Here is a 15,718-nt window from a genome sequence, read left to right on the forward strand (position 1 = left end):
TAGCACACGCTCAGTATTGTGTGTTTAAATATTCTGGGTGACATAATTAGCTGCTTCAACACTACAACACTGAGCACAGACTGACAACATCATCATTAACTTCTCCATTAACCTCAGCACATCCTCCACCTGCCACACACATCCTCCACCTGCCACACACATCCTCCACCTGCCACAAACACATCCTCCGCCTGCCACACACACATCCTCCGCCTGCCACACACATCCTCCACCTGCCACACACATCCTCCACCTGCCACACACATCCTCCACCTGCCACAAACACATCCTCCGCCTGCCACACACACATCCTCCGCCTGCCACACACATCCTCCACCTGCCACACACATCCTCCACCTGCCACAAACACATCCTCCGCCTGCCACACACACATCCTCCGCCTGCCACACACACATCCTCCACCTGCCACACACATCCTCCACCTGCCACACACATCCTCCACCTGCCACACACACATCCTCCACCTGCCACACACACATCCTCCGCCTGCCACACACACATCCTCCACCTGCCACACACACATCCTCCGCCTGCCACACACACACATCCTCCACCTGCCACATACATCCTCCGCCTGCCACACACACATCCTCCGCCTGCCACACACACATCCTCCACCTGCCACACACACATCCTCCGCCTGCCACACACACATCCTCCACCTGCCACACACACATCCTCCACCTGCCACACACACATCCTCCACCTGCCACACACTCATCCTCCACCTGCCACACACACATCCTCCACCTGCCACACCTGCCACACACACATCCTCCACCTGCCACACACACATCCTCCACCTGCCACACACACATCCTCCACCTGCCACACACACATCCTTCACCTGCCACACACACATCCTCCACCTGCCACACACACATCCTCCACCTGCCACACACACATCCTCCACCTGCCACACACATCCTCCGCCTGCCACACACACATCCTCCGCCTGCCACACACACATCCTCCGCCTGCCACACACACATCCTCCGCCTGCCACACACACACATCCTCCAAATGCCACACACACATCCTCCGCCTGCCACACACACATCCTCCGCCTGCCACACACATCCTCCGCCTGCCACACATACATCCTCCGCCTGCCACACACACACACACACATCCTCCGCCTGCCACACACACATCCTCCGCCTGCCACACACACATCCTCCGCCTGCCACACACATCCTCCGCCTGCCACACACACACATCCTCCAAATGCCACACACACACATCCTCCACCTGCCACACACACATCCTCCACCTGCCACACACACACATCCTCCAAATGCCACACACACATCATCCACCTGCCACACACACATCCTCCGCCGGCCACACACACATCCTCCGCCTGCCACACACACACATCCTCCAAATGCCACACACACATCATCCACCTGCCACACACACATCCTCCGCCGGCCACACACACATCCTCCGCCTGCCACACACACACATCCTCCAAATGCCACACACACATCAGCCACCTGCCACACACACATCCTCCACCTGCCACACACACATCCTCCAAATGCCACACACAGACATCCTCCAAATGCCACACACACACATCCTCCACCTGCCACACACATCCTCCACCTGCCACACACACACACATCCTCCGCCTGCCACACACACATCCTCCGCCTGCCACACACACACATCCTCCAAATGCCACACACACATCCTCCACCTGCCACACACACACACATCCTCCACCTGCCACACACACATCCTCCACCTGCCACACACACACATCCTCCAAATGCCACACACACATCCTCCACCTGCCACACACACACACATCCTCCGCCTGCCACACACACATCCTCCACCTGCCACACAGACATCCTCCACCTGCCACACACAGATCCTCCAAATGCTACACACACACATCCTCCAAATGCCACACACACACATCCTCCACCTGCCACACACATCCTCCACCTGCCACACACACACACATCTTCCGCCTGCCACACACACATCCTCCGCCTGCCACACAAACACATCCTCCAAATGCCACACACACATATCCTCCACCTGCCACACATACACACATCCTCCACCTGCCACACACACACACATCCTCCGCCTGCCACACACACATCCTCTGCCCGCCACACACACATCCTCCACCTGCCACACACACACACATCCTCCACCTGCCACACACACATCCTCCGCCTGCCACACACACATCCTCCACCTGCCACACACACATCCTCCGCCTGCCACACACACATCCTCCGCCTGCCACACACACATCCTCCGCCTGCCACACACACATCCTCCGCCTGCCACACACACATCCTCCGCCTGCCACACACACATCCTCCGCCTGCCACACACACATCCTCCGCTTGCCACACACACATCCTCCGCCTGCCACACACACATCCTCCGCCTCCCACACACACATCCTCCGCCTGCCACACACACATCCTCCACCTGCCACACACACATCCTCCACCTGCCACACACACACATCCTCCGCCTGCCACACACACATCCTCCGCCTGCCACACACACATCCTCCGCCTGCCACACACACATCCTCCAAATGCCACACACACATCCTCCAAATGCCACACACACACATCCTCCACCTGCCACACACACATCCTCCACCTGCCACACACATCCTCCACCTGCCACACACACACATCCTCCGCCTGCCACACACACATCCTCTGCCTGCCACACACACATCCTCCACCTGCACACACACATCCTCCACCTGCCACACACACACACATCCTCCGCCTGCCACACACACATCCTCCGCCTGCCACACACACATCCTCCGCCTGCCACACACACATCCTCCGCCTGCCACACACACATCCTCCGCCTGCCACACAAACATCCTCCGCCTGCCACACACACACATCCTCCGCCTGCCACACACACATCCTCCGCCTGCCACACACACATCCTCCGCCTGCCACACACACATCCTCCGCCTGCCACACACACATCCTCCGCCTGCCACACAAACATCCTCCACCTGCCACACACATCCTCCACCTGCCACACACACATCCTCCACCTGCCACACACACATCCTCCAAATGCCACACACACACATCCTCCAAATGACACACACACACATCCTCCACCTGCCACACACATCCTCCACCTGCCACACACACACACACACACATCCTCCGCCTGCCACACACACATCCTCCGCCTGCCACACACACATCCTCCGCCTGCCACACACATCCTCCGCCTGCCACACACACACATCCTCCAAATGCCACACACACACATCCTCCACCTGCCACACACACATCCTCCACCTGCCACACACACACATCCTCCGCCTGCCACACACACATCCTCCGCCGGCCACACACACATCCTCCGCCTGCCACACACACACATCCTCCAAATGCCACACACACATCCTCCACCTGCCACACACACATCCTCCACCTGCCACACACACATCCTCCAAATGCCACACACACACATCCTCCACCTGCCACACACACACATCCTCCACCTGCCACACACATCCTCCACCTGCCACACACACACACATCCTCCGCCTGCCACACACACATCCTCCGCCTGCCACACACACACATCCTCCAAATGCCACACACACATCCTCCACCTGCCACACACACACACATCCTCCACCTGCCACACACACATCCTCCACCTGCCACACACACACATCCTCCAAATGCCACACACACATCCTCCACCTGCCACACACACACACATCGTCCGCCTGCCACACACACATCCTCCACCTGCCACACAGACATCCTCCACCTGCCACACACAGATCCTCCAAATGCCACACACACACATCCTCCAAATGCCACACACACACATCCTCCACCTGCCACACACATCCTCCACCTGCCACACACACACACATCTTCCGCCTGCCACACACACATCCTCCGCCTGCCACACACACACATCCTCCAAATGCCACACACACACATCCTCCACCTGCCACACACATACACATCCTCCACCTGCCACACACACACACATCCTCCGCCTGCCACACACACATCCTCTGCCCGCCACACACACATCCTCCACCTGCCACACACACACACATCCTCCACCTGCCACACACACATCCTCCGTCTGCCACACACACATCCTCCGCCTGCCACACACACATCCTCCGCCTGCCACACACACATCCTCCGCCTGCCACACACACATCCTCCGCCTGCCACACACACATCCTCCGCCTGCCACACACACATCCTCCGCCTGCCACACACACATCCTCCACCTGCCACACACACATCCTCCACCTGCCACACACACATCCTCCGCCTCCCACACACACATCCTCCGCCTGCCACACACACATCCTCCACCTGCGACACACACACATCCTCCGCCTGCCACACACACATCCTCCGCCTGCCACACACACATCCTCCGCCTGCCACACACACATCCTCCAAATGCCACACACACATCCTCCAAATGCCACACACACATCCTCCACCTGCCACACACACATCCTCCACCTGACACACACATCCTCCACCTGCCACACACACACATCCTCCGCCTGCCACACACACATCCTCTGCCTGCCACACACACATCCTCCACCTGCACACACACATCCTCCACCTGCCACACACACACACATCCTCCGCCTGCCACACACACATCCTCCGCCTGCCACACACACATCCTCCGCCTGCCACACACACATCCTCCGCCTGCCACACACACATCCTCCGCCTGCCACACACACATCCTCCGCCTGCCACACACACACATCCTCCGCCTGCCACACACACATCCTCCGCCTGCCACACACACATCCTCCGCCTGCCACACACACATCCTCCGCCTGCCACACACACATCCTCCGCCTGCCACACACACATCCTCCGCCTGCCACACAAACATCCTCCGCCACATCATCCGCCTGCCACACACACATCCTCCACCTGCCACACACACATCCTCCACCTGCCACACACACATCCTCCACCTGCCACACACACATCCTCCACCTGCCACACACACATCCTCCACCTGCCACACACACACATCCTCCACCTGCCACAAACACACACCCTCCACCTGCCACACACACATCCTCCACCTGCCACACACACACATCCTCCACCTGCCACACACACACATCCTCCACCTGCCACACACACACATCCTCCACCTGCCACACACATCCTCCACCTGCCACACACACACACATCCTCCGCCTGCCACACACACATCCTCCGCCTGCCACACACACACATCCTCCACCTGCCACACACACACACATCCTCCACCTGCCACACACACATCCTCCGCCTGCCACACACACATCCTCCACCTGCCACACACACACACACACATCCTCCACCTGCCACACACACATCCTCCACCTGCCACACACAGATCCTCCAAATGCCACACACACACATCCTCCAAATGCCACACACACACATCCTCCACCTGCCACACACATCCTCCACCTGCCACACACACACACATCTTCCGCCTGCCACACACACATCCTCCGCCTGCCACACACACACATCCTCCAAATGCCACACACACACATCCTCCACCTGCCACACACACACATCCTCCACCTGCCACACACACACACATCCTCCGCCTGCCACACACACATCCTCCGCCTGCCACACACACATCCTCCGCCTGCCACACACACATCCTCCGCCTGCCACACACACATCCTCCGCCTGCCACACACACATCCTCCGCCTGCCACACACACATCCTCCGCCTGCCACACACACATCCTCCGCCTGCCACACACACATCCTCCGCCTGCCACACACACATCCTCCGCCACATCATCCGCCTGCCACACACACATCCTCCACCTGCCACACACACATCCTCCACCTGCCACACACACATCCTCCACCTGCCACACACACATCCTCCACCTGCCACACACACACATCCTCCACCTGCCACACACACACACCCTCCACCTGCCACACACACACACCCTCCACCTGCCACACACACACATCCTCCACCTGCCACACACACATCCTCCACCTGCCACACACACACATCCTCCACCTGCCACACACACACATCCTCCACCTGCCACACACACACATCCTCCACCTGCCACACACACATCCTCCACCTGCCACACACACATCCTCCACCTGCCACACACACACACATCCTCCACCTGCCACACACACATCCTCCACCTGCCCCACACACACATCCTCCACCTGCCACACACACACATCCTCCACCTGCCACACACACACACATCCTCCACCTGCCACACACACACACATCCTCCACCTGCCACACACACACATCCTCCACCTGCCACACACACATCCTCCACCTGCCACACACACACATCCTCCACCTGCCACACACACACACATCCTCCACCTGCCACACACACACACATCCTCCACCTGGCACACACACATCCTCCGCCTGCCACACACACATCCTCCGCCTGCCACACACACATCCTCCGCCTGCCACACACACATCCTCCGCCTGCCACACACACACATCCTCCGCCTGCCACACACACATCCTCCGCCTGCCACACACACATCCTCCGCCTGCCACACACACATCCTCCGCCTGCCACACACACACGCCCTCAACACGGTTTGCCCAGGACTGATGAGCCAGAGCAAAGATGAAACATGGGGCTGTTGCTATAGCATTTAACAATTCAAAATACTATGCTGCATTCCAGTTGTTGTCAGAGGTCGGAAATCAGAGAAATGATATGAACAAGTAATAAAAACTAGGAAAGCGCTCAAATCAGCCATTCATATTTTTTAGAAGGAGTTTCGAAATGTCACACACGAGTTTCCAGGTCGTTGAAAGGTTGTTCCAGTTTAAATTTATAGTTTTGTGATTCCAGCCTCCGAGGACAAAGTGCCATGTGAGTGAATCTTGTGAATAGTTGATTGGGAATAAACATCTCTCAATGTGAAAACGTCTTGACTCGCAGCAGAAAGCTCAGTGTCTCTGCTTATCACACTCGCACAATAACATCACAGATTGAGGAAAGCACAGCAATTACCCGCCCACTCCGACACAACAGGTCCTAAATTGTTTTCTCTTAAACTCAGAGCATGCTCGTCCCAGCTGACTGCAGTGGTCACACTGTTGTGTAATAATCAGGAGACAGAGACATGCACAGAACAGACATGGATTTTCAATAATGCAAATAAAGAAAAACATTGTCCATCGATTTTTGACACCTGGAAGTCATCATGTATCGGGGATAATCTTTATGGTCCCATGATATTTGGACTGATTTTTTAAGATTTGTTGCAATGATTCTACATCCTGTCAGTGCTCTGAGCCTATAAATACACACAATATACAAATATGTCTTGAATATACAATTACCTGATGTGGATGGAGCACTTAACCTCAATGTTGGGCGCTAGTCAATTTAAATTCAAATTAATTTCATCATTATCAGATTCTAAAGCAATCTAAAGAAGGAAGGTTTGGCAGAAAGTGCATCTTAGACATGGCAGCCACTTTTTCTTTCCCGTACCAAACTCGTTCAGGACCGGTCAGGGTCCAGCACCGCACTTAACCTCTGGCTAAAACCAAAACCTTCACACCGTGAATCAATTCTGTGTTCATTCCAGTCCCATCAGCTGCTCCTGCTCCCATTTCTCTTTACATTGCCCCTCGGCCTTTCCATTTCAGCTCTGTGTGAACTGCCTCACAGCCTCAGCACCGAGAAGTGGAGTTACAGCATTTTAGTCGATATCCCACACAAGCAACTTTACAGACGCAACGAAGGACGTCCAGAGAACCATAATTGCACCTGCATCCATGTACCAGAATAAAACGTGACATATTTACAGACATGTTTGCGCTACTGTGATTCTAAACTGCACTGTTTTTCTGTTAAAAATGAGGTAACAGCATTAAAGATAATACTGAAAAGAAAACTGCAACGTGCCAGCTCTTGATTTTGTATTATTTTCCAAAGTAAAACACAGATCAAGCACAACAACTGTACTGGATTAGTATCAGATAATGCGGATTTAGACCTAATCTAATGATCTAATCTAATCTAAAACTAAACCAAAAACAGGAATAAGTTTACGCAATGATCACGACAGAGTATTTTTTCTAAGAGCCACAAATCAGAACGCCTTATGGCTCTCCCAGAACAATCCTGGAGACAAACAGAAGAGTCTGGAGGGGTAAAGTGAGGCAAGACGAGCGCCGATGCAGGGATTAGGCGGCATCACAGAATCCTCATTCCGAGTCTCAGCACAGACCAATGGGCTTTGGTGTACATAAACGCAGACAGGTCTCCACTAATGGCTTAGAGCTCATTGTTTGATCAGGAGACACACGTCCATGCACTAAACCCACCGGGCGTCTGTCAGAGGGACTTTTTTAATAACACTTATAAATCTCTCATCAACAGCGTGCTAATGTAGGTTCTAAGACAGACTTACAGTGCACCTGGAAAGAATGCACTTTCCCCCATTGTGTCATGTACATCACTGTGGGACCTTATAGAGACACATAGGACACATAGTGCGCTTTTCCAATGAATGTCCAACTGAATCTACCACAGATGGACTCCAATCATGTTGTAGCATGCTTTTTGTGTTTTCTATTTTTAATACATTTGAAAATAATTCAAACAATCTTCTTTCACGTTGTCATTATGGAGTATTGTTTGTAGAATTTTTAGGCAAATTAATTTATTCCAGGCTGTAACATAATTTCCGGATGCACTGTACTGCCCTGGTTTAGAGAATAGTGTTTACAATAAGAAAATATTGTACAAGGCAGTACATAAAGAAGCACTTATGAGACAGGGATGAAACAGGGAAAGTAATAGTAAAGTCTGCTCATCAAACTGTGCCAAATTAGGGAGATGATTTGGATTGAATGCAACATCAAGAAGGAACAAATTGTGGTCTGATTATCTTTTCTGATGTATTGAGGAAAATCTAGCCACTAATGCATCACAGAAGAGATGAGAAAACTATGATGTGGCCGGCCACTTCACCAGCTGATCTTGTGTTGATGATGTGAGAGAGTGACCACTACACAAAGTCTCACTGGGGTTCAGATCTGTAGTAGATTAGGTTCTGCTTCTCCTTAGACGCTTTCTCAGTTTGATGGTAATAATTTGACCATTCTTAAACAAACAGTTGGGTTTATATAGCATGTTGCAGCTGAAAGACAATAACCCATGCGAAAATGATCCAACTGGAGGCTCATCACTATTTGCTCAGTAGAATCAGGGGGCGACTTTTGTTTTGTTTTGTTTAATTGACTGTGAGCTATTTCACTATAAATGTTAAATGAATAGAGCCCAAACCTCAGTATAATTTGTTTATTCATAATCTAAGCACATGGGTGTATTTAAATCATATTAGTTTATTCTACTTTTATTCCTAAAGTATTATTTAAATTTATTTTCATTCAAGAACATTTGAAATGGATCGGCTGTCCCCATTATCATTAGTGTCTTTTCTATCACAAGGTACTGAAACGTGGAACGAATCAGGTCAAAAAGCTTCATACATTGTGCATAATCCTGCTTCACTATTTCACATTCAAAACTGTCCAAACATTGATATAAAGAAGTTCTTCTGCTCTGAAAGACACATCCAGCTCATCGTCGATGCAACACATCTTGTTCCTGAGCTGGAGGAGAAGTGCGCTCCCAGAAGAGAAGCTGAGAGGAACCCAACGCGCCGCTGCCATGTGCTGACACGCTGCGCGCTCACTCTGCCGTTTGATCACATCTCTGGCACAGATACAGTATGATGCAAACAAGAGGAAGAGGAAACCAGGTCACACTCAGACAAACCAACAGAGTTTTTACTTCTCTCAAATCATTTTAGTATTTCAGTTCTGTCGTTTTTCTGTTTTCCAGAGTCAGATTCGTGGTTGCAGGCGACGCTCGACCTCTTTTTGAAATCACTTTTTCTGAGGAGATCATTTATTTTGTTGAACTAGAAATAAATATTTCATCAGAACATTTTAAAAGTGTACCATGCCATTTTTGTGTGGGAGGAGTCCACTCTTTGCTCGTCTCCATGGAGATGTTGCTTCTTTGCTTGGAATGTTGCACAGTATGGCATTAAACTTATTCTGTCTTGCATTTCTTCCATTCTTCCTGTATCTGTTGCTCAATATTACATTCAAATATGTTCATTCTAACTGTTAGTGGGGTCGCCTCTCCACAGATCTGACCTGTAACTTAGCCTGGTGGTGCCACTTGCTTGTCTCCAAGGAGAAATGCGTTTTATTTCACATTTAGAAAAATTCCATGTAAAATAATCATATTTCCCTGGAAACCAGATAGTGGCAGTCCTTCACCAGACATAACAGTGCACCCCTAAATTGGTATTGGAAAATCGACAAAGTAAAAAAAAGCATTTATTAGCAAGATTTGGTTGGGTTTCTGATAATCCCAAATCCTAAACCCTAAACCTAACCTTAATTTAGCCTAATGTAAAAGAATTGGCGATTTTAAGTAGATACTAAATACTAAATACCGTGTGATAAATGTATTTACTAGTAGTGACCCAGCATCTTACTGGTGACACGGCACTTTTGTTCCTTTTCAACGTAGTATTTGCGATTGGACAATTTGCACTGCTGCTGCAAAAATGGCGGATTTCCACGGTAACGGTTGTTTTTGACGTTCCATCTCGCGCTCCATAATCATCATCTTGGTACGTTTGCTTTGCCTAAACAGCCTTCTCACTTCTAATTTTGAGACAAAATGAGCACATCAAATTGTGAGCCTCACCCTAACCCTAACCCTTCTGGCTTGATTTTTAAATGGATGTACAGCCTTATTTAAGGTTGCAAATATCGTCTAGATATTTGTGGTTGAATATAGTACATTAGCCTGGTCCCGTTGGAAGGGGCTTGTCTCCATGTCCTTATTTCTTTTTGATGAATAAATGATGGGTCGTTGTTGTTGCAGTGACACGACTCTGCATGCGCACCGAGACAATAAAGATTTTTTTATTGCTCGGTGATGAAAGCTTTGTCTATTGTTAATAAATCATGCTGCAATCATTTCATTTTGATTATCCCAAATTGTTGTTCATGGACCTCCGAGCGCTCGGTGGAAAATACAGCTGGCAGTATCTAATGAGAAATGAACTGTGCACGGGGCATTGGCGGCACTAGAGTGCATTTGTTCTGGGGCGACCATTAATGTCAAATTGCACTGAGAAATGATGGTGGATATTAAGTTCTAGAAGCATGAGTCAGTGTGTGTTCATGTTAGCAAGGACTCGGTGAGCTTTAGCACAGTCTTGCCCCCTCATACCAAACTGCTTTTGCCATTAAAGCGAAGAATTGGCTCAAGACAAAGAGGTCAACAGATTTGGTGGAGGGTTTAATTTTCCACTGACCAGTCTGGAACACAAAAAACACACCACCCAATGAATAAATCAACCAGAGTGAATGCTGGGAGGATTTGTGTTAAAGTGCACACAAGCTGACTGATTATTTCTATCCACACACATCACAGACAGACAGTTTAAAATTTACGTTCAACACCACTAAAAGTATACAAAAAGCACTGAAATCTGTCCAGACCTGTTATGAAAAGCTCTGTCCATCACACTTTTTGGTTAAAATCCAACCAACCAAATGAAAAAAAACACAATCTTGTAATGTCTAAAATTCAAGCCAAATTCTAAAATATTCCCATTTAAGAACTGTAATAACTGTGCAACCTTACTATCTATTTCAAATGACCAAAAATACCAGCAGTGAGTTAGTTTTGACTAAAATGAAACCGAATTTGGTCATTTCTGTCTGAATGACATAAAGCTGTGGTGCACAGTCTGACATTACTAATGCTGAGAGCCACTCAATGTCCCTCTTTGTTCAGGGGCCACAGTCTGACTCAGTGTTTTGCGAATTCAGGGCTGAAAGGTACAAGAGGTCAATCAGAACATAACACATGTCTTGTGCTCTGTATTCTCACCACTTACTATTACTGGGTTTAATATGAAAAGCATGAGATCCATTTTAAAGTGCTGCTCACCTCCACCTGTTGACAGATCTGGATGAGTTTGGCCATTTGGTTCTCCAGCTCGCTGTTCCTCTTCACGAGATTGGTCAGGTTGTTCTCCAGGGTTTGCTGTTGAGAAGAAGAACATGTTATATATGCTAATCTCAATATAAATAAGCATACAGTTTATAATCAATATGGAAGTAAATATAAAATAGGGTTTAATAAACAAAATATCACACAAACAGTGCAACAGGGGGTCGTATTCGGTTAAGTGAGCTATTGTAATTGTACGTTTTAATCATGCAGCTTGTGAAATACAGTCGTACTTAATGTGAACGTACAAGTGATGTTTCTAAAATACTGTTCTGATGATTTGTTTTATTTTGGTGGGTAGAGCCCATGTTAATGAACATACATTATACATCCCGTAAACATGCAGCCATTCCATTGGTTGTTCCACATTCACTCTCACAAACTCTCATTCTCACGCCAGACTTATGGTGTACTTATGCACTAATGTGTGTCTGTCAAACTGATTTGTATTGAAGCAGACAATATTAAGATATTATTGTGACAAGAGCGTGTAAATGTTTGATGAAAGTGCAACTTTTAAAGCTGTGCCTTGAGGCCTCTCCATGAAGTTGTTTTACGACTTTACATCACACCTACTGAGACAGTGCTGCAGTGATGAACAGCCCAAGCCCTTGTATTACTAGACCGTTTCCTCTGATTTAAACTGATTGAGTCCATTCTTTCAGTGGCCTCAGGGTCAGCATAACACTATAAAATCTGAGCCAAATAATCGTGCAGCTGCAAATGTGAGCAGACATCTTTGAATAATGCAGTGAAGCATGACTGCTGTTTTCAGTTGGAGACCAGTCATCGAGGCCTCTGACAATGGACTTGGAACCGTATGCATTAAGGTTTATAATAGAACAAGACAAACAGTGGTCCTGTTTATAAAATCCATGATATATTTTGAGCAAATGTCTATGCTAAATTCAAAGTTATCGATTTACATAACACACCTGGACATGTTCTAGACCATTAATACAATTACATCAAAACCTGACCCGCTTCACCTACTTTGACAAAGTAACGATCAAACAGTCCAATGCAGGCCTTAATGTGAAACCATATACAAAGCATAAAAGCCCAATCGGCCACATCCAAAAAGATAAAAGCTAGGAACAAGCACGCAAAGTCAGGAATAGCGATGGCGTTTCTGTGAAGCAAATCAACAATGGCTGTAACGACGAGCATCAAAACAGCAGCAACAAAAACACAGCTGTGCATAAGAGAGGGCGACAGAGAGGCAGGAGGAGTGCACCGTGTTTGAAGTGGATCTACTCATGCAACTGAATGAGGCAAGGCACCTGGAGAGGAACGGTGAGAGAGTGTGTCTTTTCACAGGCGCTACAGTGTAGTTCTGTACCAGAGCGTAAGAACTATATCAGTTTAGTACAGAAACACACATTTGGACTTATTTGGACTCATTTATACATTTCTACCATTACATTATACATTCCATACATTCCAGTTTACATTATACATTTGCCTTCTTGTTTGTATTATTGCGTTCAGAGGCAGTTAACTCCTGCAGACTCTAATGTAATAAATGTGTAACAGTTTGGATGCACACAGTTTGTGGCTGGAATAGTGCATCTATAGCAATAAAAAGGTTTGGCATATTTTATAATAAATGCTTATCACAGTATGACTGCAAGCGTTACAGTGGTTTGTTTCTTAGCTCTTCATGGAATTATATTATAATTTACTTGTTTGTAATTTTTTCTTCTAATCACATATAAATGAGAATGATTTCAGCGCTGCCTAAGTTTGTATGCCTTACTAATCTATAACGCGATTGCTTCCTGCCGTGGCCATAGTGTGGGGAGAGAGAGGGTGGTAGAAGCGTCCAGGGAACTCACCGCTGCGCTTGTCTTTGAAGCCTCCAACACTGCCTCTGACACTCTGCCCGGGCTCTGATAGGCCTACGGATACACAATTAACACCCAACATTAAAACACACACTCCTGCACAGGTTTAGCACCAACAATACTAACTGCAGCCACAAGAGGCAGTGTGCTGACAAATGATCAGATTAAATCCATAAGATATCTGCTTGAAGCTGCAAATTAGTCTCGGTGGGCAGTATTTTAAGAGGAAAAATATTGTTTGTGTGTTGTGCCAGAGCAAATTTCCACTTAAAAATGGTTAATTTGATATAATCCTAATAAAAGTCTTATATTACAATGACATCTTCTTATTCAAAGCCATCTGGGATCTGTGGAGCTTCTATGTAAGCGTTGCAGAGAGGAAGGGGCAGGTTTGTGTCATCGGAGGAACAATTACAGTGGAAAGTACTGCAGTGGCCTTGTTTTTTGTGGGTTTTGGTGTTTTTTTCAGATGCTCTTGCGCAGGCTTCTGATTCTGTGGTACTGCCCGGTGCAATACTTTTGTGCGCGTGGCTGAGTTTGAAGAACAACACCAGTGCAAGGGGACAGATGGGTGATTAATTAGCAAGCCGGAGATGAAACTGATTAATATATCCTGACACAGCTGGCTCCCAGGAGGCTGAAGTGCGACGTGTGCATCCTTTTCATACGCATATCTATTTCATTTTATAGTTATATTCAATATTTATGACGGCGTTAATTGGCTATAGATGCTAAATAGTGCCGGTCACTTGAATTGCACTCGTGAGGCTCCAGCACAACAGGGACCTTGAGCGCCAACATTCATTATAAAACACACTTCAAAGATGGCAAATATGGAGTCTGAATTGCAAGTAAACAAGGAGAGTGGGAGTCTTGTATGTGTCTAAAGCATGCGCATTGATCATAGGAAATAATGAAGGATTTTTTTAAGTTCCTTGTGCCACATACCATACTTTTAATTGAAGAGTACAACTTGGAGAACGACAGATAAAATGACAGAATTGACAGGCTACAATAGATCTAAAGATGACACCGAGCTATCACCCTTTGGTCGCAACACTTTCTTTCCTCTAACAAGCTTCTTTCTGCTAAAGGTGAACGATTATAGCCAGCACCAAGCATTATGGCTTATACTGTGGCCTAATCAAAAGAGACTGAAGCTCTTTGGGGTATAAAAGATTGTCTGGCAGAATAATTACTTTCACAGACACAGATTGACTTCACAACAAAAGGGGACCCTCAGGCCAAGTCTTTAAATTTTAATTAATTAGGTTTATATTGTTACGCCTGCAAAAGAGTCCCAAACACACAGTGGAAAAAAAATAGGGGGGATTAAACTTAAGAAAGACCCACAGAACTGAACAAGCTCAATTTACAGCTGTTGTTAACAAGAAGCTTTTGAGAGTGGCAGTAACTCGAGCCTTCTGGGAAACACTGTGTGTGTGTGTGTGTGTGTGTGTGTGTGTGGATGATATTCCACTGGGCAGAAGTTTGGAGAGCAAGTACACAACAAACAGAGAGAAATGCCGGTCTGCAGGCCACGGCCCAATTAATGAGACCCGTAGAGAAGCCTTACTACCACATCTTTTCACCTCACTGACAAAGACGCACTTTAACAATTATACTTGCTCTCATCTTCATTGAACAAGGACATTTGTAGCTTAAAAGAAGTCACCTCTGCTCTTTCTATAATGAAAAAACTTAAAAAAAACTTAAATAA

General features: G+C 48.1%; 1 protein-coding gene across 3 annotated transcripts in view; it reads right to left on the reverse strand.

Annotated features, from left to right (window-relative positions):
- mid2 (midline 2) overlaps positions 1 to 15,718 on the reverse strand; it is a 150,645-nt gene that overhangs the window by 33,076 nt on the left and 101,851 nt on the right. For 2 of the 3 annotated variants that reach the window (XM_072437724.1, XM_072437723.1), the window contains exons 3-4: positions 13,990 to 14,052; positions 12,089 to 12,184 (exon numbers count right to left, since the gene is read on the reverse strand). In XM_072437724.1, the coding sequence (XP_072293825.1) occupies positions 12,089 to 12,184; positions 13,990 to 14,052 (159 nt within the window). The remainder of the gene's footprint in view (positions 1 to 12,088; positions 12,185 to 13,989; positions 14,053 to 15,718) is intronic. The other variant, XM_072437725.1, reaches the window with a different exon arrangement.

Source organism: Eucyclogobius newberryi, unplaced genomic scaffold, assembly GCF_026437365.1.
Source record: "Eucyclogobius newberryi isolate DKJ021-1_F unplaced genomic scaffold, fEucNew1.0.hap1 SCAF_11, whole genome shotgun sequence".
Classification (NCBI taxonomy): Eukaryota; Metazoa; Chordata; class Actinopteri; order Gobiiformes; family Gobiidae; genus Eucyclogobius; species Eucyclogobius newberryi.